At 40.0% G+C, this 21,171-nt stretch overlaps 1 protein-coding gene across 4 annotated transcripts in view; it reads right to left on the bottom strand.

Annotated features, from left to right (window-relative positions):
* Nucleotides 1–2,237: 2,237 nt before the first annotated feature.
* The window catches only part of LOC132398932 (XK-related protein 7-like), a 234,795-nt gene continuing 215,861 nt past the window's right edge, over nucleotides 2,238–21,171 (bottom strand). For 3 of the 4 annotated variants that reach the window (XM_059978768.1, XM_059978772.1, XM_059978770.1), the window contains one exon: nucleotides 2,238–3,184. In XM_059978768.1, coding sequence (XP_059834751.1) covers nucleotides 2,238–3,184 — 947 coding nt within the window. Of the gene's footprint in view, nucleotides 3,191–21,171 lie in introns of all 4 variants that reach the window. The other variant, XM_059978769.1, reaches the window with a different exon arrangement.

Below are 21,171 nucleotides of genomic sequence, written 5' to 3'. Positions count from 1 at the left end.
GTGAGTCTTTTGTGCGTATTTTCCAATTTACAAACTAAATCAATTTACGATTGTCTGTAAAATTGGAGCCGTTCACTATCTGGGGGTGGCCTGTATTTATTTTTGTGAAACTAATAGCACAATCTCCAGATATGCACCAGTGTTATTTTATTGATACCAGGTGTCCTGTTGGACCGTAGTGGTACTACTGCTTAGTTTTTGGCTCTTTTTGATTTATGCAACACTCTATTTCACATAAAGCAGTGCTGCTCATTGATCCATGTGTCTGAGCTGTGGACTAACAAAGCTGCATGCTGGTTTCTGAATGCTCCAGAGAAGCAAAATTTAAAGATATTAATGGGATTAATTGCTTAACTGCTCTTGAAAAGTTGCATAATTCTATTTAAGTTGTGAAAATTAATGGCAAAAATGTAAAAACATTTCATTTTTTTCATTCTTTGAGTAAACTTCATTAATAAATATTTGATGCTAGTTTTCAAATTTAATGTAAGTTTGCATTTCCTCTATGTTTAATCTGGAAAAATATTTTAACATTTTGCTGCATAAGTTCTTGTAATTCAAAAAAAAAACTAAAAGATGCAATTGAGCTTCTTCAATCCAAACTGTTGCAAGTTTCTTACCTGAACCATCGCATTATTTCAATGCAAGGAGTTCAGGACCATGCCAACATTAGTTGGACAATTAGTTATTTACACTCCAGGCAGCATGGATCCTCAATTTAAAACTCCACATTGAACCAAAAGCCCTTGGTTAAAAAAAATACTACTAACAAACTTTAATTCATCAAATGTTCCAGAGTACAGCTGTGAATTAGCACCCATTTCACTTGCAATCAGAATGAATGTACTTCTTATCAATAGTGAAGAATTATTTTATTTCATGCCACTGCCCAAGTGAAAGGCAACACTTCTGATATGGCACAGCATTCTTATCCTAATCAATTATACCATCTTATAGAGACACATGATAATGCAGTAACTCATCTTTCCAAATTCATCTTTGAATGAAGACCAACTAATCCAACTTCCCAAAACTTCAAGAATATTGGCTGTACCTGAAAACTGATACCTCTTTATTGGAACATTTGTTTCCAGTTTTACTGATGAGAGGTTAATTGTGTTGATTAATGTATCTTTACAGTTGCTCTTAACTGTTCGCTGCCAAAAGCTGTAGTACAACAAAGAAAGCAAGTGTGATATTTTAACAGAATACATTTAAAAATATTGTACCTGCCAGCCAACATACAAACTGAAAATAATTAATGTTTGTAAAATAACATTTATATTTGTACTCTGAATCTAAAACCAACATTTTAATAATATTTTATATTTCAAATTTATTTGAAGTCATATTTCCTGAGAATTTGCTTTGCATTCTATGCATGGTATTAAGATAGTAAAAGTGAAAAGATGACATTTAAAACAAAGTCAAATGTTCTGCTAATTTATTAAAAAAAGTCATAATACCTTGCTATTCTATATTGCAGCTTTAATGCTTTTATTCCCCGCACTGAAATGTGCATGGCCCATTACAATGTGAATTGTAAGAATTACTATAATTATCTATTTTGTTTGCAAGAATGTTGAACATATTTCCATTGCCAGAACCATAATAACTGCAGAGAAGCATCCTGCTTACATCAAAAAATAGACGTGATGTATAGGGATTAAAAGTTCAAACAATGTGTGTTGTCTAACCTCTACAGAATATCATATACTGTCATTACTCTTAATATTTGGTCACTATTTGGCAAATAGATTGTGACATTTAAAAAAAAAACTGGTTAAGGAGAATAAGCTATAGTAAAGTTTGGAAATAATACTTCAAACATCACATGCAAACCGTTTTTTTTTTCAAACAATCAGCAAAGTTTGACATTTCTAAGTTTAAACCCAAGGTACCATACATTTACCTGTGTGTAGCCTTTCACAATTGAGTGACACAGAACTATGTGCACCGACGCTTATTTTCTTTGAAACAAATGTAAAAATCATTTCCTGTAAAAGGCAAGAACAAAAACAACTGACCAATTCACTCCAACAGAGTTGGAGTGTGGCATCAATACTACATTTCCTCAGCAAAGACACGTTAGTAGATACAGGCGTTCTGTACACTGCCATGACAGAGCAAGGTTAGTTGTTGAGGGGGAGCCCTGCAGTGCACTGCTATTCTACATAGACTTGAACCCTTTAAGAAGGGTGACAATATTCCATGCATCTGGATCTGCCTGTATATTACTACACAGTGGTTTCATATTCCAGTACTTCCTGTGTAAAGCTAATGTTTCTGTACTGGAGGCATGGAGTGGCAGGCGAGGTGTATTCCAAGGCCAGGATGGTTTTGCGCAGTCGTCTGTCGATAAAATGCGCATCCCAGGCAGGATACCGTTTTCTGGGCAAGTCAATCCTGATAACAGGCCCTTCTGTTCGCAGTGTGCGCGGCACTGGTGTTGGGGAGACAGTGGGCCTTACCTGAAAAACAGGCATGCAACTGTCGCGATCAGATGGCACTTGCTCACCCGCTGTAGTCCGGCACTGGGTCATCGCTCGGGGTGGACTTGTTACAACCTGCGCAGGTATGTGTGTAGCAGTGTCTCGTTCTCTGCCGTCTATACACCCTCCTTGTGAACCAAACATTGGTCCATTTGGGTGCAAAGCACCATAATATATAAACATGAAGAATATTCCAAGGGCAAAACTACTAAACACTACACACACTATGATTAAGGCTTCAAAGTCTGTAGTACGGGAATCTCTGTACAAGTACCACAGCACAGTCAAGGCAGCATTTTCACAAAAGGTAATGAAGTAGTAAATGAACATTCGACACCGAGTCCTCCCTTCCTTAACATTAAACCAACAGAAAATGTAAATAATTCCGACAACCATGTTATAAATGATTTCCTCCCACTTCGACATACAGAAGTCTGTTTCCCCATGAATTATCCAGAAGGTCATGATGCACCAGTGACTGACAATAAAGATTCCAAAGTAGAGTTGGAAAACGGAGGCAAACAAGGAAAATGCAATTACTCGAGCAGCAATGGTGAAGAGGTGCCAGAGAATCTGTGTAATAGCAGCCTTATATGTCATGGGCATTTTATCATCCCGGGAGTCCCGAAGTATCTTCTGGTAAGAACCTATCATCCATGCAAGGGACAGAAGTGATGCAGCTGCCGACAGACCTGGGAAAGATAATAAATATTGGAGACACTTTAGCTCATTTCAGTGCTGATTTCCTTTCATTTCACTTTCATGAAAATATCAATACCCTGATATGATCTGAACAGGAACATCAGTTTAACCAACACCCACAAAATGCTGGAGGAACTCAGCAAGCTAGGCAGTATCCACGTTGAAGAGTAAATAGTTGATGTTTCGGGCCGAGACCCTTCATCAGGACTGGGAAAAATGACAAGTCACCACTATCCAACTCCTGGTTTCACCCAACTCCTACCTTGTACTTCTCCTCCCCTCCCCCCCACATTCTTACGCTGACCTCTCATCTTTCTTTCCAAACCTGATGAAGGGTCCCAAACCAAAATGTCGACTGTACTTTTTTCCAATAGATGCTGCCTGGCCTGCTGAGATCCTCCAGCATTTTGTGTGCAGTGCTTTGACTTCTAGCATTTGTAGACTTTCTCTTGTATTAGAAACATCAGAATGGAGCTTTGATTTTGCAATGCTTAATGTGTTTGCATGATATTTCACTACTCGCTATCTTAATGTATGAGCTAGAATCTCTTTTCAGCAGATTATTTAAATGAGCTTTGGAAGATTCCTGTTTAAAGATTCATCCCACACACAATCATTTTGAGACAATCCTGCAGCTTTTCAAGCTTTCATGTGAGCTCTATCTTTAAGAGAATAAACTACTCTAGTAATTGGGATCATAAGTGGAGCTTTTCCTCATGTACACATGGTAAGGTGATGCTGCAAAGGAAATTTATTCCACAAAGTGCTTATTGCTGCAGTTTCATTAGAAATGTAATGCTCCTTCCTTTGAGTTGAACACATAAGCTCCTTAAACAAGTGAACAAGCTGCACACTTCTGTTGTTAAGCATGAAGTCCAAGGCTACAAAAAGCACACAGAGTTTAAGACTATTGTCCTAGGATACTAACTTCAGAAAGAAGCAGTGGCCAATTGGAATATATTTCCTTACTGACAATATATGGTGTGTTTCTCAAGGTTATAAATAGGTAACTACAGATAATAAATTATTAGCATTTCCATTCCTTTTGCTCAAGGGTAGTTGAGGTACTTGGTTTCATTGTTTCCATGCCAACTTCATTTCTTCAAGATTTTTTTTTACATTAGGAGCAGCTTGACTTTTCTCCTTGCTGAAAGATTAGCCGGAGAGGATCATAATAAGCAGAAGTTGTATTTTTTAAGCTTATTCATTTGATATTTATGGGTGTTTCAAATTGAAACAATTAGGTCTTAAACTTTACATACCAAACAGTATTTCATGAGAAGGTTGTTTTCTTCAATGCCCACTATGTAAATTATTGAGCCAATCGCGCTAAAGTAACACTGAGAATGAAACACTATGAAGTGATTAATAGGGTTTTCTTAAACTTTATTTATCCATTGGAAATTAGATGACCAGGTGGACAAGACCACTTTTCCAATGTTCTATTTTAATTCATTGAATTAAAATATGCTCCTCTGAGAAGATCAAAAAGATATCCTCCCTTTGTATATACATAGTACTTTGCTCATATTAAGGGAATCCACTACATTTTGGAAATCAGTAACTTGAATGGAAAAACATAAGGTAAACATAAGGAAAAACAAAGTAATAGGAACTTGTGGGGTCAGGAGAATGCCAAGCAGATCAATCCATTTCCTACAATGCCACAAGAGGCCAACATTCTCTTCCAGGTCTCCAAAATGCCTTGATACTCAAGACCTTTCCTAAAAACTGTCCCCATGATTTTCTCAGTCCTTGGGATTGTACCTTTCATCACTGCATGTGCTGAGCCCAAGAAGCTAAAATTTGGTCTGATTATGTTAGGATATTTTGTCATTACCGCTGGTCCACTTCAGAATACTTTATTGACTGCGATTTACTGACAGATGAAAGTCACATCATTTTCAGGTGGAAACACAATGCAGTAGATTCAGGTTATTGTGAATGTTGTGGTCTTACTCGAACACATGTACATTGTATTGAAAGAAAACATCTGATTATAGAGAGCTGGTAACCAATGAACCATGTTTTCCAGCAAGAAAGCAACTGGCGAATTTGGAATGAACATAGAGTTGTATATATTGTCAAAATAATAAACACTCATCGTTATTCAGATGTCTTCAGAATATAAAACACTTATAATTTCAAATAAATGGTCATTTGAAAAATACATAAATATAAATAAAGAGTAGAAAGCCAATAATTTCCAGCTGGTTGTCATGTTTTGACAGCGGAGAGGGAGCTAGTGCCTGCAAATCTGGAAAACAAAAATCAATAGCAAATGCATGCGAGTGAAAGTTTTTTAAATGCAGGGCCTTTTTTATTCCTTTCAGTTAAAATACACTCAGTAGCCACTTTACTAGGAACAACTGTACACCTGCTCATCAATGCAAATATCTAATCAGCCTATCACATGGCAGCAAATTAATGCATAAAAGCATGCAGACATGGTCAAGAGATTCACTTGTTGTTCACACCAAACATCAGAATGGGGAAGAAACGTGATCTAAGTGACTTTGAGTGTGGAATGATTATTGGTGATAAGCAGGATAGTTTGAGTGTCTCAGAAACTGCTGATCTCCTGTGATTTGCACGCACAACAGTCTCTAGAGTTTACAGAGAATGGTGTGTAAAACAAAAAACATCCAGTGAGTGGCAGTTCTGTGGGTGAAAATGACTTGTAATGAGAGAGGTAAGAGAACAATGACCTGACTGGTTCAAGCTGACAAGAAGGTGACAATAACTCAAGTAATGATACATTACAGCCGAGGTGTGGAGAAGAGGTTACAGTTCGAAGCTTGAAGTGAATGGGCTACAGCAACACAAGATCATGAACGTAACTCAGTGTCCACTAAGTGTATGATGGTGCTTGTTGCTAAAGTAATCCAGATGGCCTTTGAAAACTGTAAAGAATAGTGACCTGAAAAACTTCAAGTCTTAAATATCATAAGTTTCAGAGCAAGAATTTTAAACCTTAGCTATCCTGTTTCAAGTTAAGCTAATAGGCCTGATTATTTCTACATAGCTCCAAACAATGAGTTTAGTAATCTGGAATATATTAGTGGTTGTTAGAATCACTTCAATTCTCTCACTCTCAAGGTCTTTATTGTCTCATTTGCAAAAGCTATAAAAGTATATTTTGTCTATTTGCAATCTATGGATTTTTACAAGTGACACCTCTATCAGTCATCTGGAAAATTTAAAATAAATGCAATGCATTATGCAACTACAAAACTCTTGCAATCAATGCCTTCACGTGTCAGTCAGCATTTCTTTCAAGCATGGATTTGCCGAAAAGTTCCTATGCAGCCAGAGGTACAAATAAATAACAGAGACATTGCTCAGTCCTTGACAGTGATGCTTTATACAATTTATCACCTGCAATGTCAGTCCAAGATAAGAAATGTCCTGTCAATTTTAATTCTCCGCATTAATATCAGCCAATAGTCCCTAGTCAGGCACTAGAACCTAAAGCTCTTTATTTCACTGCAATGCAAATATCCACAGAAAGCTCAGTGTGCCAATATGACATCATCATTTTTTAGAACAGCCATTCCATGGCCTCTGGTGACACTACTGATTGATGCTGAATTATGGTGAGTGAGCTTATATTCATTTACATTAAAATAAATTCTGGACTGACTGCACTCCATCCATACAATGTCAATCCCAACTGCCACATTTTAATCAGAATTTTTACTATTAATGCTTTTTCAGAGGAAATAATTTTCTGCAAATGTATAAGATGATATCCCCATGTAATCATGCCACAAATTTAATCTTAGATGATTACAGAACAGATTGAGTTGTTGGTACTGATTTGAATGCACTGTTGCTTTCTTTTAAACTGAGATCCACATGTGTAGCTTAAAGACCAAAAGATCATAGATATATGAGTAGAATTTTAGACCTTTCAGCCCATCGAGTCTGCTCTGCCATTCCATCATCTCAACCCAATTTTCCTGTTATCTCCCCATAAACTTTGATGCCTTGACTAATCAAGAAGCTATCAACCTCTGCTTTAAATATACAGTATGACTTGGCCTCCACAGCCCTCTGTGGCAATGAATTCCACGGATTCACTACCCTTTGATAAAAAGAAATACATTCCCTAAACTGATGTCTCTCTACTAGGTTTTATTGAGATTCCCACCTCCGCACATTCTTCTAAATTTCAGTGAGTATAGGCCCAGAGCCATCAAATATTCATTATATGAAAATACTTTCATTTCCATCAACATTCCTGTGAACCTCCTCTGGACCCTCTCCAATGCCAGCACATCTTTCCTTAGATAAGGGGCCCAAAACTTCTCACAATATTTCAACAATCAGCATTGCATCCTTGCTTTTATATTGTAGCCCCCTTGATATGAATCCCAACAGTGCATTTGCCTTCCTCACAACTGACTCAACCTGCAAGTTAATCTTTAGGAATCCTGCAGGAGGATTCCAAAGTCTCTTTGCACCTCTGATCTTTGAAGTTTCTTGCTGATTAGAAAAATGTCTATGCCTTTAATCCTTCTACCAAAGTGCATGATCATACACTTCCCTACACCATATTTCACATTCCGTTTCATTGCATATTCTCCCAATCTAAATACTTTGGCAAACTCCTTGCCTCCTCAACATTATCTGCCATTCCACCTACCTTCATGTCAGCCACAAACTTGGTCACAAGGCCATCAATTCTGTCACCCAAATCATTGACACATAATGTGAAAAAAGTGGTCCGAATACCAACTCCTGCACAATACCACTAGTCACTGGCAACCTACCATAAAAAAAATCACTCTTTACTCCCACTCTTTGTCTCCTGGCAGTCAGCCAATCTTTTATATGTGGTAGTACCTTTCCTGTAATACCATGGGCTCTTACATTGTTAATCAGCCTCATGTGTGGTACGTTGTCAAAGACCTTCTGAAAATCCATGTATGCAACATCCACTGATTCTCCTTTGTTTATCCTGCTTGCTATTTTCACAAAGAATTCTAACAAATTTGTCAGGCAAGATTTCTCCTTAAGGAAGCCATGCTGATTTTGGCCTATTTTAAATGTCACTCCAAGTGCTCAAAATCTTGTCCTTAATAATACATTCCAAATTCTTCCCAACCTGCAATTGTCCTGTCCTCCAGAACCATTCCAGAATCTAGTGATTCTAAAGAAATCATTACTAATGCCTCCACAATTTCTTTCAGATCTCTGGTGAGTAGTCCATCTGGTCCTGATGTCTTCAGACCTTTCAGTGTCCCAAGCACCTTCTCCTGTAAAAGCAACTACACTCATTTCCACTGCCTGACACCCTTGAATTTCTAGCATACTGATTGTGTCTTCCATAGTGTAAACTGATGCAAAAATAATTAATAAGTTCATTTGCCATTTGTTTGTCCCCCATTACTACCTCTCCAGTGTCATTTTTCAGTGGTCCAATATCCACTCTCACTTCTCTTTTTCTCTTTTAATATCTGAAAAATACTTTTGATACCTTCTTTTATATTATTAGCTACTGTTATCTCCTCCATATTTCATTTTTTTCTCTCATGGCTTTTTAGTTGCTTTCTGTTGGTTTTTAAAAGCTTCCCAATCCTCAGTCACAATTGCCTCATCCTCCCTTTGGTATACTTCTTCATCTTTGTGATATAGCTATCCTGCGCCTTCCAAATTGGTCCCAGAAACTTCAGCCATTGTTGATCTGCCATGCTCCCTGCTAGCATTCCTTTCCAATCAATTTTAGTCAGCCCCTCTCCCATGCCTCTGTAATTCCCTTTATTTTATTTTCTCCTTCGGAAACTGTAAGAGTGAATTCAATCATATTATAATCACTGTCTCATAAGGGATCATTGATCTTAAGCTCCCGAATCAAATACAGTTCATCACACAACACCCAATCCAGAACTGCCTTTCCCTGAGAGGGCTCAACCTCACACTGCTCTAAAAAGCCATCTTGTCGGCATTCCATGAAGACCATCTCTTGGGATCCAGCAAAATCTTAATTTTTCTGATCTACCTGGATATTGCTGTCCTCCATTGCCCTTTTTATATGCCCTTTTCATCTCCCATTTTAGTTTGTAGGCCATATCTTGGCTACTGTTTGGAGGCCTATACGTAACTCCCATCAGGATCTTTTTACCCTTTTCTACATCTTCTATCCTATATCACCTCTTTGTAAAATGTTGATTTCATTTTTTTTTACCAACAGCAGCACCACATCCCCTCTGCCTACCTGGCTGTCCTTTTGACACCATGTGTATCCTTGGATATTAACCTCCCAACTTCGATCTTCTTTCAGCCATGCCTCATTGATACCCACAGCATCATAACTGCCAATCTCTAACTGTGCTAGAATATGATCTACCTTATTCCACTTTCTGCGTGCATTCAAGTACATCACCTTCAGTCTTTTATTCATCACTTTTGTGATTTTGCAACCATTTAACACTTCAACTCATCCCACTGACTGCTGTTTTGCCCTATCGTCTGCCTGTCCTTCATCAGTCTCACAACACACTGCATCTACTTGTATACTAACTACACCATCTGTAGCCCTATCACCCCATCCCCCTCCCAAATTAGTTTTAACCTTCCCCAACAGCTCTAGCAAACCTACTCCCAATCATGCTGGTTCCCCTCAGTTTCAGATATAACCCTCCCTTTTTATACAGATCATACCTTCCCCAGAAGAGATCTCAATGATCCAGAAATCTGAAATCCTTCCTCCTGCACTTACTTCAGCGATGCATTTATCTATCAAATCATCCTATTCATACCCTCACTGGTGTGCACCACAGGCATCAATCCAGAGATTACTACCCTTGAGGTTCTGCCTTTCAGCTTTCTACCTATCTCCCTATAGTCTCTCTTCAGGACCTTCTCCTTTTTCTTACCTATGCCATTGATACCAATATGTACCATGGCTTTCAGTTGTTCATTCTCCCCCTTTAGAATGCCTTTGATTGGAAAGCAGTGCAGACCGCCAGTTTTCAGTGGGAGTCTTTGATTGGACAGTGGCACAAATGCAGTAGAAATGTTCCTGTCCAGGTCCAGAACAGAAGTTAAAAAACCCAGTCTCCATAAAAGAGAGGTCAAGCAGAGTGGTCATCTTGGGATGGGTATGAGTCAGAGTGGTAAGGCTTTGGCTCAACAGACTTTGGCAAGAACAGGTGAGGTAAGTAGGTAAGGTTACTTCTTCTTTGTTTTTCTTATTTTTGAAAGAATAGGGGGTATGTTTTCAGGGCCAATGTTCACTTCTGGGTGTCAAATGTGGGATTTTCAGGACACTTCCAGCCTCCCTGATGGCCACATCTGCACCCGGTGCATCAAGATGCAGCTCCTTAGAGACTATGTTAGGAAACTGGAACTGCAGCTCAATAACTTTCAGCTTGTTAAGGAGAGTGAGAAGGTAATAAACAGGAGCTACAGGGAGCTAGTCACTCCAAGGCTACAGGAGACAGATAAATGGGTGACTGTCAGGAGAGGGAAGGGAAACTGTTAGATAATGGATTGCACCCTTGTGGCCGTCCCCCTCAACAATAAGTACTCCATTTTGAGTTCTGTTGGGGGAATGGGGAACCTACCTGGGGTAGCAATAGCAGCTGTGCCTCTGGCAGTGAGTCTGGCCCTGTGGCTCAGAAGGGTAGGGGACTGAAGAGGACGGTAGCAGTAATAGGGGACTCTATATATAGTAATGGGGACAGTTAGGCAATTCCGTGGATGTAAAAAAGAAACATAGATAGTAGTTTGCCTTCCAGGGTCCAGGGTCCACGATATTTCTGAACATGTCCGCGATATCCTGAAAAGGAAGGGTGAGCAGCCAAAAATTGTGGTACATATTGGTACAAAAAGGGAGGAGGATGTGAAAACAGAAAGCAGGGAGTTAGGAAGGAAGTTGAGAAGCAGGACTTCAAAGGTAGTAATCTCGGGATTGCTGCCTGTGCCACACGACAGTGCGGATAGAGATAGAATGAAGAGGCAGATAAATGTGTGACTGAATAATTGGGGCAGGAGGCAGGAATTCAGATTTCTGGATAATTGGGACCTCTTCTGGGGTAGGTGGGACCTGTGCAAAAGGGACAGGTTACACTGGAATCCGAGGTGAACCAATATCCTCAAGGGCAGGTTTGCTAGAACTATTGGCAGTGGTTTAAACTAATATGGTAGGGGGATGGGAACCAGTATGATAGAGCTGAGGATGAGCCAGCAGGTTTACAGGTAGATGTTGCTTGTAACATGAATGTAAGGAAGGACAAGCCAACGATTGGATACAAATGCAGACAGAGCAAAGAGTTAAAATATAGTGCAGAGGGAAAATTCAAAAGGATGAAGAATACAGGACTGAAGTTGTTATATTTCAATGCACTTAGTATTTGGAATAAAGTAGATGAATTCATGGCACAGTTAGAGATTGGTCAGTATGACGTTGTGGGCATCAGTGAGTCATGGCTGAAAGAAGGTCATAGTGGGTGGCTTAACATCACAAGGATATCCTTTGTATCAAAAGGACAGGCAGGAAGCCATGGGCAGTGGTGTGGCTCTGCTGGTAAGAGATGGAATTGCATATTTAGAAAGAGATGACATAGGGTGAGAGAATGATGTATCTTTGCGGGTGGAGCTAAAGAAACTGCAAGACTAAAAAATACATTATGGGAATGATATAAAGGCCTCCAAATAGTAGCCAAGATGTGGGGTTGAGATTGCAAAGGAAGCTGGAAAGGGTATGTAATAAGGGTAATGACAGAACAGCAACGGGGGACATCAATATGCAAGGGGATTAGATTTTCAGTTTGGTGTTGGATTGCAAGGGAGGGAATTTGTTGAAAGCCTACCAGACGGCTTTTTAGACATAGATATAGACATAGAAAACCTACAGCACAATACAGGCCCTTCAGCCCACAAAGTTGTGCTGAACATGTCCCTACCTTAGAAATTACTAGACTTCCCCATAGCCCTCCATTTTTCTAAGCTCCACGTACCTATCCAAAAGTCTCTTAAAAGACCCTATCGAATTTGTCTCCACCACCATTGCCAGCAGCTCAATCCATGCACTCACCACTCCCTGAGTAAAAATCCTAACCCTGACATTTCCTCTGTACCTACTCCCCAGCACCTTAAACTGTGTCCTCTTGTGGCAACCATTTCAGCCCTGGGAAAAAGCCTCTGACTATCTACATGATCAATGTCTCTCATCATCTTATATACCTCTATCAGGTCACCTCTCATCCTCTTTGGCTCCAATGAGAAAAGGCCAAGTTCACTCAACCTGTTTTCATAAGGCATGCTCCCCAATCCAGGCAACATCCTTATAAGTCTCCTCCGCACTCTTTCTATGGCTTCCACATCCTTCCTGTAGTGAGGTGAACAGAACTGAGCACAATACTCCAGGTGGGGTCTGACCAGGGTCCTATATAGCTGCAACATTACCTCTGGGCTACTAAATTCAATTCCTTGATTAACGAAGGCCAATACACCGTATGCCTTCTTAACCACATGGTCAACCTGCGCAGCTGCTTTGGGTGTCCTACGGACTCGGATCCGAAGATCCCTCTGATCCTCCACACTGCCAAGAGTCTTACCCTTAATACCATTTTCTGCCATCATATTTGACCTACCAAAATGAACCACATCACACTTAACTGAGTTGAACTTCATCTGCCACTTCTCAGCTCAGTTTTGCATCCTATCAATGTCCTGCTGTAACCTCTGACAGCCCTCCACACTATCCACAACACCCCCAACCTTTGTGTCATCAGCAAATTTAGCAACCCATCCCTCAACTTCCTCATCCAGGTCATTTATAAAAATCACGATGAGTAAGGGTCCCAGAACAGATCCCTGAGGCAGAGACCATAATATGATTGAATTCATACAGCAGTTTCAGAGGGAGAAGCATAAGTCACATGTATCAGTAACGCAATGGAATAAAGGGAATTACAGCAGTATGAGAGAGCTTGCCCAGGTGGATTGGAGGAGGATACTGGTGAGGATGATGGCAGAGCAGAGATGACAAAAGTTTCTAGGAATAGTTCACAAAGTGCAGGACAGATATGTCCTACAGAGGAAGAAGTTCTCAAATGGCAGGGGGAGGCAACCGTGGCTGACAAGGGAAGTTAAAGACCGCATAAAAGCCAAGTACAGGGCATATAAGGTAGCAAAAGTAAGTGGGAAGTTGAATGATAGGGAAGCTATTAAAATTCAACAATGTTTGCAGTTATATAAAGAGTAAAAAGGAGATGGAAGTTGATATTGGATCACTGGAAAATGAGGTTGGTGAGGTTGGAATGGGGGACAAAGGATTGGCAGATGAACATAATGAGTACTGAGGAAGAAACTAGCAGTGTGCCAGAGGTCCATGAGTGTCAGGGAGCAGAGTGAGTGCCTTTGCTTTAACAAACAAAAAAAGCACTAAGAAAACTGAAAGGTCTTAATGTAGATAAGTCACCTGCACCAGATAGACTACATCCCAGAGCCCTGAGAGAGGTTGCTGACGATATAGCAGATGCATTGGTCATGATCTTTCAAGATTCTGGCATGGTTCCAGAGGATTGGAAAATTGCAAATGTCACTTCACACTTTAAGAAGGGAGGAAGGCAAGAAAAGAGGAAATTATAGGCCAGTTAGCCTAACCTCAATGGTTGGGAAAGTGTTACAGTCCATTATTAAGGATGAGGTTTTGGAGTATATATAGACTAATGATAAGAATTGAAAATACACGTGGACTAAGATGTTAACTGTCCTGTGCTGTCACCAGTGGGATCATCAGTTGATCTGCCACCTGTCCTCAGGAGTTTCGGCCCGCTTATGATCAAGACTCCCTCGAGGTGGTGGGCCAGCAGTGCTAAAGCACCACCTCCCTCTGATGAGCTTAACAACTTGGCATCTGCCTCTATCAGAGTTGTTGGTCGCTTCCATCCAACAGATAGTCTACTCTTCAGGTACCTATGCAACTACTGAAGGGTTTACAAAAGATGGATACTCTGTCCGACTATCTGCCCCTCTGGACGTACTTCGTCCACACCCATGATGATCCCGTCTCTGCTGCCTCAGCTACAGCCCTGCTGGTTGATCTGATCTCTCTTCTAGTAAAGCCAGGGTCAGGCAGCCACTTCTGGAAAGTGAACGCAATAAAGCCACGGCAACCTATTTCGAATGGATAACCAGCATGGTTTCTTTAAAGGGACATCTTACTTGACAAATCTGTTAAGTGATCTTTGAGGAAGTAACAAGCAAGGTAGACAAAGGAGAGGCAGTGGATGTCATTTACTTAGATTTTTAGAATGCATTTGATAAGGTGCCTCACATGAGGCTGCTTAACAAGCTAAAATCCTATGGCATTATAGAAAAGATACTGGCATGGATAGAGGAATGGCTGAGAGGCAGGAGGCAGTGAGTGGGAATAAAGTCACCCTTTCAAGTTGGCTGCCAGTGACTAGTGTTGTTCCTCAGGGGTCAGTATTGGGACTTTTCACGTTGTTTGTCAATGATTCAGATAATGGAATTGATGGTTTTGTGGCAAAGTTTGCAGATGATATGAAGGTAGGAGGAGAGATAGGTAGTACTGAAGAAGCACTATGATTGCAGAAGGACTTAGACAAATTGGAAGAATGGGGAAAAAAAGTGGGAGATATATACAGTGTTGGGAAATGTATGATAATGCATTTTGGTAAATACAATGGACTATTATCTAAATGTGGAGAAAATTCAAATATCAGAATGCAAAAAGACTTAGGGGTCTTCGTGAGTCTTGCAGTCTCAACCTGGGCTTCATCGAATTATGACCCCGCTCCGAGTTGAATTCCACGACCTAACCCCATCCTATTACAGCAATTTTTGGTTTACCAATGATGGACTCACTTCATTTATCTTCTTCCGCTTGTTGAATGATTGCATTTCTTACACTAATGGCGAGAAGATCTATTTTGTTGAATTGGAAGGAAATTAATCCTCCTACTGTATTTCATTGGTTTTCTCAAACTATGTTATGTTTAAATTTAGAAAAAATTAGAAGTGGTGTATTTGACACTTCTATTAAATTTGAAGAGATATGGAGACCATTTATTCAATATTTTCATATGATGTAATAGGACCCTGTTCCAGGTTTATTTGATTTTCCAGTTTTGATTTCATATATGTCAAGAGGATCGGAGTTGACAACACTGATGATTTTGTATTTTTGTGAGATATTATAAACAGCCCTTTTTTTTCTCTTTTTAAATTTTTTTTCTCTTTTTTGTTTTTTTTTCTCTTCTATTAGTTATTAGATTTTTAGATTAGTTTTTTTTGCATAATGATTTATTTTCTTTTTTCCTTTTTCTTTTTATTCTATATTATGATACACCTAGGTTTGCCTTGTCTATTTGTATATTGTATCATTTACGATGTGGGAATACTCATTTATACTGTAATCATTGTTCTTGTAATCTTTTATAGTTAGTTGAAATATGTATGTTTGTAATCCCATTATCTATGTACCAATTTTATTTTGTTGTTATTAATAATGATAATAAAAAGATGGAAAAAGAATTCCACGACCTCTTCTCTCTTCATCTCCCTCACAAAAGACCCCAAGCCTAACCACAGTGTCCCTCACCAGAGAAACCTCCCCTTAATCAGACCATCCTAATTGGATGGCACACATTTCTACTATCTCTTATCTTCAACAGAATCCAAACAAGCAGCTTGCAGAGAACAGCACAAAAATCAAATACAGAACAGCACAACAGTAAAAAAAAATATGAATTAGGGCATTACATATCTACAGTCTGACGTACACAGGGTAAACAGGAAGGGAGCCTCTGGGGCGCCAGTGTCGCTATACTGCACTCTTCTTCTTTCCCCTCCACTTCTGAGCCACAGAGACAGACTCAGTGCAGGTACTTGCGGCTTCCTTCTGCAACGTCATCACCTCCAACAGAATCCAAAGCGGCATATCGCAGGAGTACTCAGCACTGACTGCCTATCCCTTTTCCCTTCCTGATGGTCACCCAGTTGCCTGTGTCCTGCACCTTGGGTGTAACTACTTCCCTTTATGTCCTGTTGATCAACCCCGCTCCTCCTGAATGATGCGGATTTCATCCAGCTCCTTAATATAGTCTGAAAGCTGCAGGTGAATGCACTTCCTGTAGGTGCGGTAGTCAGAGACACTGGAGGTCTCCTTGCCTTCCCACACCCCGCAAGAGGAGCAACCCACTACCCTGTCTGGCATTCCCACTGCTATGGCTGCTCAGTAATAAAAAAAAGAAAAAATAATTAAACAAAAAATTCTACCTACATCCTCCACCACCCTCTCCAAAGCCTAACTCCCCACTCTAATATTGGCTGCTGCACTTAAACCTAACTTCTTTTTATTGGCCCTTGCCAAGTGCCTAATTATTAAACAAAAGTCTCCTTGAGAACTGTGGTACACAGAATATCCTGAACTCTCTCATTCACTTCTTGTGAACTCTCTCTCCTTCTACACAATCCCATGTCTCTTCAGGGACTGTGGGGTGCAGAATATAAACAGCTGAATATAGTTAATGTTTTTGCATCTCATGTATATTTTGCAACCGAACATTTACTTCAAGATCAATCATTAATTTTTAATTTGAAACTTCCAACCTTAAGAGGTTTTAGAGTGTTTATTATCACTATCTATTCAGTAGGTTCACCAACCCATGGTAAATAACCAGGCTAAAGTATAAGAAAATGGCTTTGCTTTCTTATCTCCAAATCTCCAAATTATCTCATGATTTCCCATTCAGGCCAATGACTGAATAATGAGATGGATTTCCATGATGTTACTGGTGACCAATTATTTATCTACAGAGGGTGAGTTTTCGTCTCCTCTATTCAATACATTAGAACAGAGGCTCTGTAAAGTTACAGTGTCTTGTGCTCACAAATCCCATTATTTAGACAAGTACTAAGTATGACTCAACTCTGGAAAGGGGGAGAAAGCTTGACAGCTGACTGAACAATGATAACTAGCAGAGATGACTGTCAAAGCTGCCAAAACATCTAGGCTTAAAAAACTGGATGTATATCACTATTTGAAGATCATATTTTTCGCTCAAGTGGAACAACATTAAAATTATTTCTGGATCAAAGTTAATGAGGCACTTTCAATTGAGAATCAATGCACAAATGAAGTTATTTTTGCAGGTAGTGACATCACCTAGCAACACACACAAAATGCTGGAGGAACTCAGCAAGTCAGGCAGCATCTATGAAGGAGAATAAACAGCCGACATTTTGATGGAGACCTTCATCAGGACCGAAAAGGAAAGCAGGTGTGGGGAGGGGCAGGAGTAAAGCTGGCAGTTGATAGGTGAGACTAAGATAAGTGAAGGTGTGTGGGTGGGGGCAGGAAGTATGAAGTGAAAAGCTGAGAGGTAATACTTGAAAGAGGCAAAGTGCCAAAGAAGAAGGAATTTAATAGGAGAGGACAGTGAACCATGCCAAAAGTGTAGCAGGGGAACCCGAAGGAGGTGATGGGCAGGTAAGAAAGGATGAGAGGGTAACCAGAATAGGGAATGGAAAAAGAGAGAAGTGACGGGGTAGAAATGAACAGAAAATAGAGAAATCAATGTTTATGCCATCAGGTTGGAAGTTACTCAAATGGAATATGAAATGTTGCTCCTCCAACTTGAGGTCATGGAAAGGTTTGCTATAATGGGAATGTGAAGTACTATTGAAACAGGTAGTCACCATGAGATCCTGCTTTTTCTGCAGTGAACAGAGCAAAGGTGTCTGACAAAACAGTTCCCCAATCTGCATTGAGTCTTGTTGATATAGATAAGTCTGCATCAGCAGCCCTGTATGCAATAGATGACCTCAGTCGTCTTGAATGTAAAATGTTGCCTCACCTGAAAGGACTGTTTGGGGCTCTAATGAGGGAGGAGAGAGGAGGTATTGGGGCAGGTGCAGCACTTGACCTGCTTGTAGAGATAGGTGCCAGGGTGGAGATCAGTGGGGACCCATGAATGGACGAGGGAAGTTCCTCCAGAATTTTGTGTGTGCTGTTCAAAATTTCTAGCATCTGCAGAACCAATATTTGTGACATAATTCAGTCAGTTTATTGAGAAGCGTACCTTAAGAGCAGCACTCTCAAGACAACCAACCATTGTTTGATCTGAAGCTGCACAATTTCAGATAAGCCCTCTAAACTCTTCCTTTACTTATTTGCTCCGCTCAGACGTTCCACCCATTCCCTCACTGTAACAACCCAAAACATCCCATCATCCAGCTTCATAACCCTTGGGTAACTAATCTCCAGTTCACTATCCTCATACTCTTGGCTTCAGAAGTCCAAAGTGACTACCAGTATTGTGCTGATCTACAGCCCTGATCAACTACGAGGTCCTGATCCCAGGCCCATATTCAATTCTGAAAGACCTCCTCCCCTAAATTCTGCTTGTGGCCTCACACGTTGTTTTCCTTTTGTTTGCTCTGAAACTGAACAGCATGTGAAGGTAAATTCACAAGGGTCATAGAATCATCCAGCATGAAAACAGGCCCTTCAGCCCAACCTGTGTATGCTGATCAAGGTGCCTATATAAGCTTGTCCAATGGGCCAGCTTTTAGTCCATATCTCTCAAAACCCTCTCTATCCATTTACTTGTCCAAGTGCTTTATAAATGTTATTTTATCCTGTCCCACCCACTTCCCCTGGCAGCTCATTCCATATATGCACTACCCTCTGCATGAAGATGTTATGTCTCAAGTCTCTATTAAATTTTTTCCTCTTTCCTTAAACTTAAGCTCCCTAGTTTTTGATTCCTTTTCCTTGGGGAAAAAGACTGAATTCACTCCATGATTGTATAGACCTCAATAAGGTCATCTCTAAATCTCCCATGCTCCAGTTAATTGGAATTGGAAATGGTTTATTGTAACATGTATTAAAGTACAGTGAAAAGTGAATTTTGCAATATATAGATAATCTCAAAACTACAAGTACGTTAGGGTAAAACAAGGAAAATGAACAACAGAATGTAGAAGTGTTGTAGTAAGAGGGAAGTACAGTGCATGTAGAAAATGAGCAAAGGCCATGGCAAAGTAGATAGTAAGGTCAAGAAATGACCTTTAACACACAATAAATCCATTCAGGAATGTTATAACAGTAGTTTAAAAGCTGTCATTAAGCTTGGTGGTGGGTCTATGAAAGACTTCATAGAAGAGAGGCTGGTTTTTGTAATGGATTGAGCTGCATCCACAACTGTCTGCAATTTCCTGTGGTCTTGTTCAGAACAATCTGCATATTATGTTGTGGGACATCCAGATAGGATGTTTTCTAGAGTGCATCTATATAACATGGTAAGGATGCCAAACTTCCTTAATCTTTTGATGAAGTAGAGGCACTGATGAGATATCTTGGCCATAGTGTCTATGTGGTTGGGCCAGAATAAATTGAAGCTCTCAACTATCTCCACCTCAACATCAATGATACATGCAGCCTCATCCACTCTGCCCTGCTTGTTCGAGTCAATGATCTGCTCTTTAGTTTTGCTGGTATTGCAGGGAAGGTTGTTACCATGACACCATACCATGAGGTTCTCTATCTCCTTGATGTATTTTGTCTTGTCATTATTTGAAGTCCAGCCCACTATGGTGGTGTCATCTCCAAACTCATAGATGGAGTTAGAGCAGAAAATGGCCACACGATCAGGAGTGAATAATGAGTAAAGCGGGGGATAAGAACAGAGCCTTGCACGGCACCAGTGTGGAGGACAATCATGACAGAAGCGTTGCTGCCTCTACTTACTGGATCCTTGTTTGCAGTCTATGGGTCATGGAGACAAAGATCCAGTTGCAAAGAGTCCTAGCTGCCCAACCTTCTCCCATAACTCATGCCCTCAAGTTCAGACAACATTGTTGCAAATCTTTTCTGCCCTCTATTCAGCTTAATTACATCATTTCTGTAACAGGATATCCAAAACCGCACACAAAACTCCAGCTGTGGCCTTCTCAAAATCTTGCATAATAGCAATCTAATGTTTCAACTTCTATAACCATTGCCCTGATTGATGAAGGCTAGCATGCCAAATATCTCCTTCCTGTGACACCCTCCCTGTGACACTTCTTTCAGAGAACTATGTAGTTGTATTTTGTTACAACACTCCCAAGTGTCTTACCATTCACTGTGAGAGTTATACCTTGTTTTGACTACTTGCTCTTATCTGGATTGAATGCTATTTGTCCTTTCTCGGCCGCCTACCTCCCCTAGTAATTTTTATTAACCTTCCTCACCATCTACTTTATCTCATGTGTCATCTGCAAACTTACTAATTATGCCTTATAGGTTCTCATCCAAATAGTTTTATATAAATGACAATGCGTTGGAAAGTACAGTACTGAATATTTAAATGGTTAGAATGAAATCAGAATGGCCATTGACGTGTAACACAATGATAGATTCATAAAATTACATCTATACTGACCGTGATTCCAATTTAAGCTAATCCCATCTGCCTACACTTACTCCACATGTCTCATTCTATTGCCTGTTTAAAAACCTCTTAAAGGTTGCTTCCACCACCTCCCCTGGCAGCATGTTCCAGGCACCTACCACTATGTATAGAAACAAGAATGAAAATCTTCCTCTCTCTCCTCTTAAATCCATACCCTCCACACTGGGAAAAGTTTCTGACTATCTACAATTGCTGTGCCATAATTTCTACTTCTATCAGGTTAAAACTCAGTTCCGACAATCCAGTGAAAATAAATGTCCTTATAACTAATATGCTCTAATTCATCCTGGTGAATCTCTTTTCCACCCTCTCCAATGCCTTCACATACTTCCTGTAATGCCTTATCAATGTTTTATACAGCTGCAACATGAATTCCCTACTTTACTAACCCAATCAATAAAGGCAAGTATTATTGAATACACTATCTATTTATGCTCCCTTTCAGGGATTTATGAACTTGCACTCCACAAACCCGTCGTGTATCAATGCACCTAAGGATCCTGCCAGTTACAATAGACTTCCTTTTAATAGTTGACCTC

Source organism: Hypanus sabinus, chromosome 9, assembly GCF_030144855.1.
Source record: "Hypanus sabinus isolate sHypSab1 chromosome 9, sHypSab1.hap1, whole genome shotgun sequence".
NCBI classification, from domain to species: domain Eukaryota; kingdom Metazoa; phylum Chordata; class Chondrichthyes; order Myliobatiformes; family Dasyatidae; genus Hypanus; species Hypanus sabinus.
The sequence above is the reverse complement of the archived record's forward strand: the minus strand, read 5'-3'. Positions and strand labels throughout refer to the sequence as shown.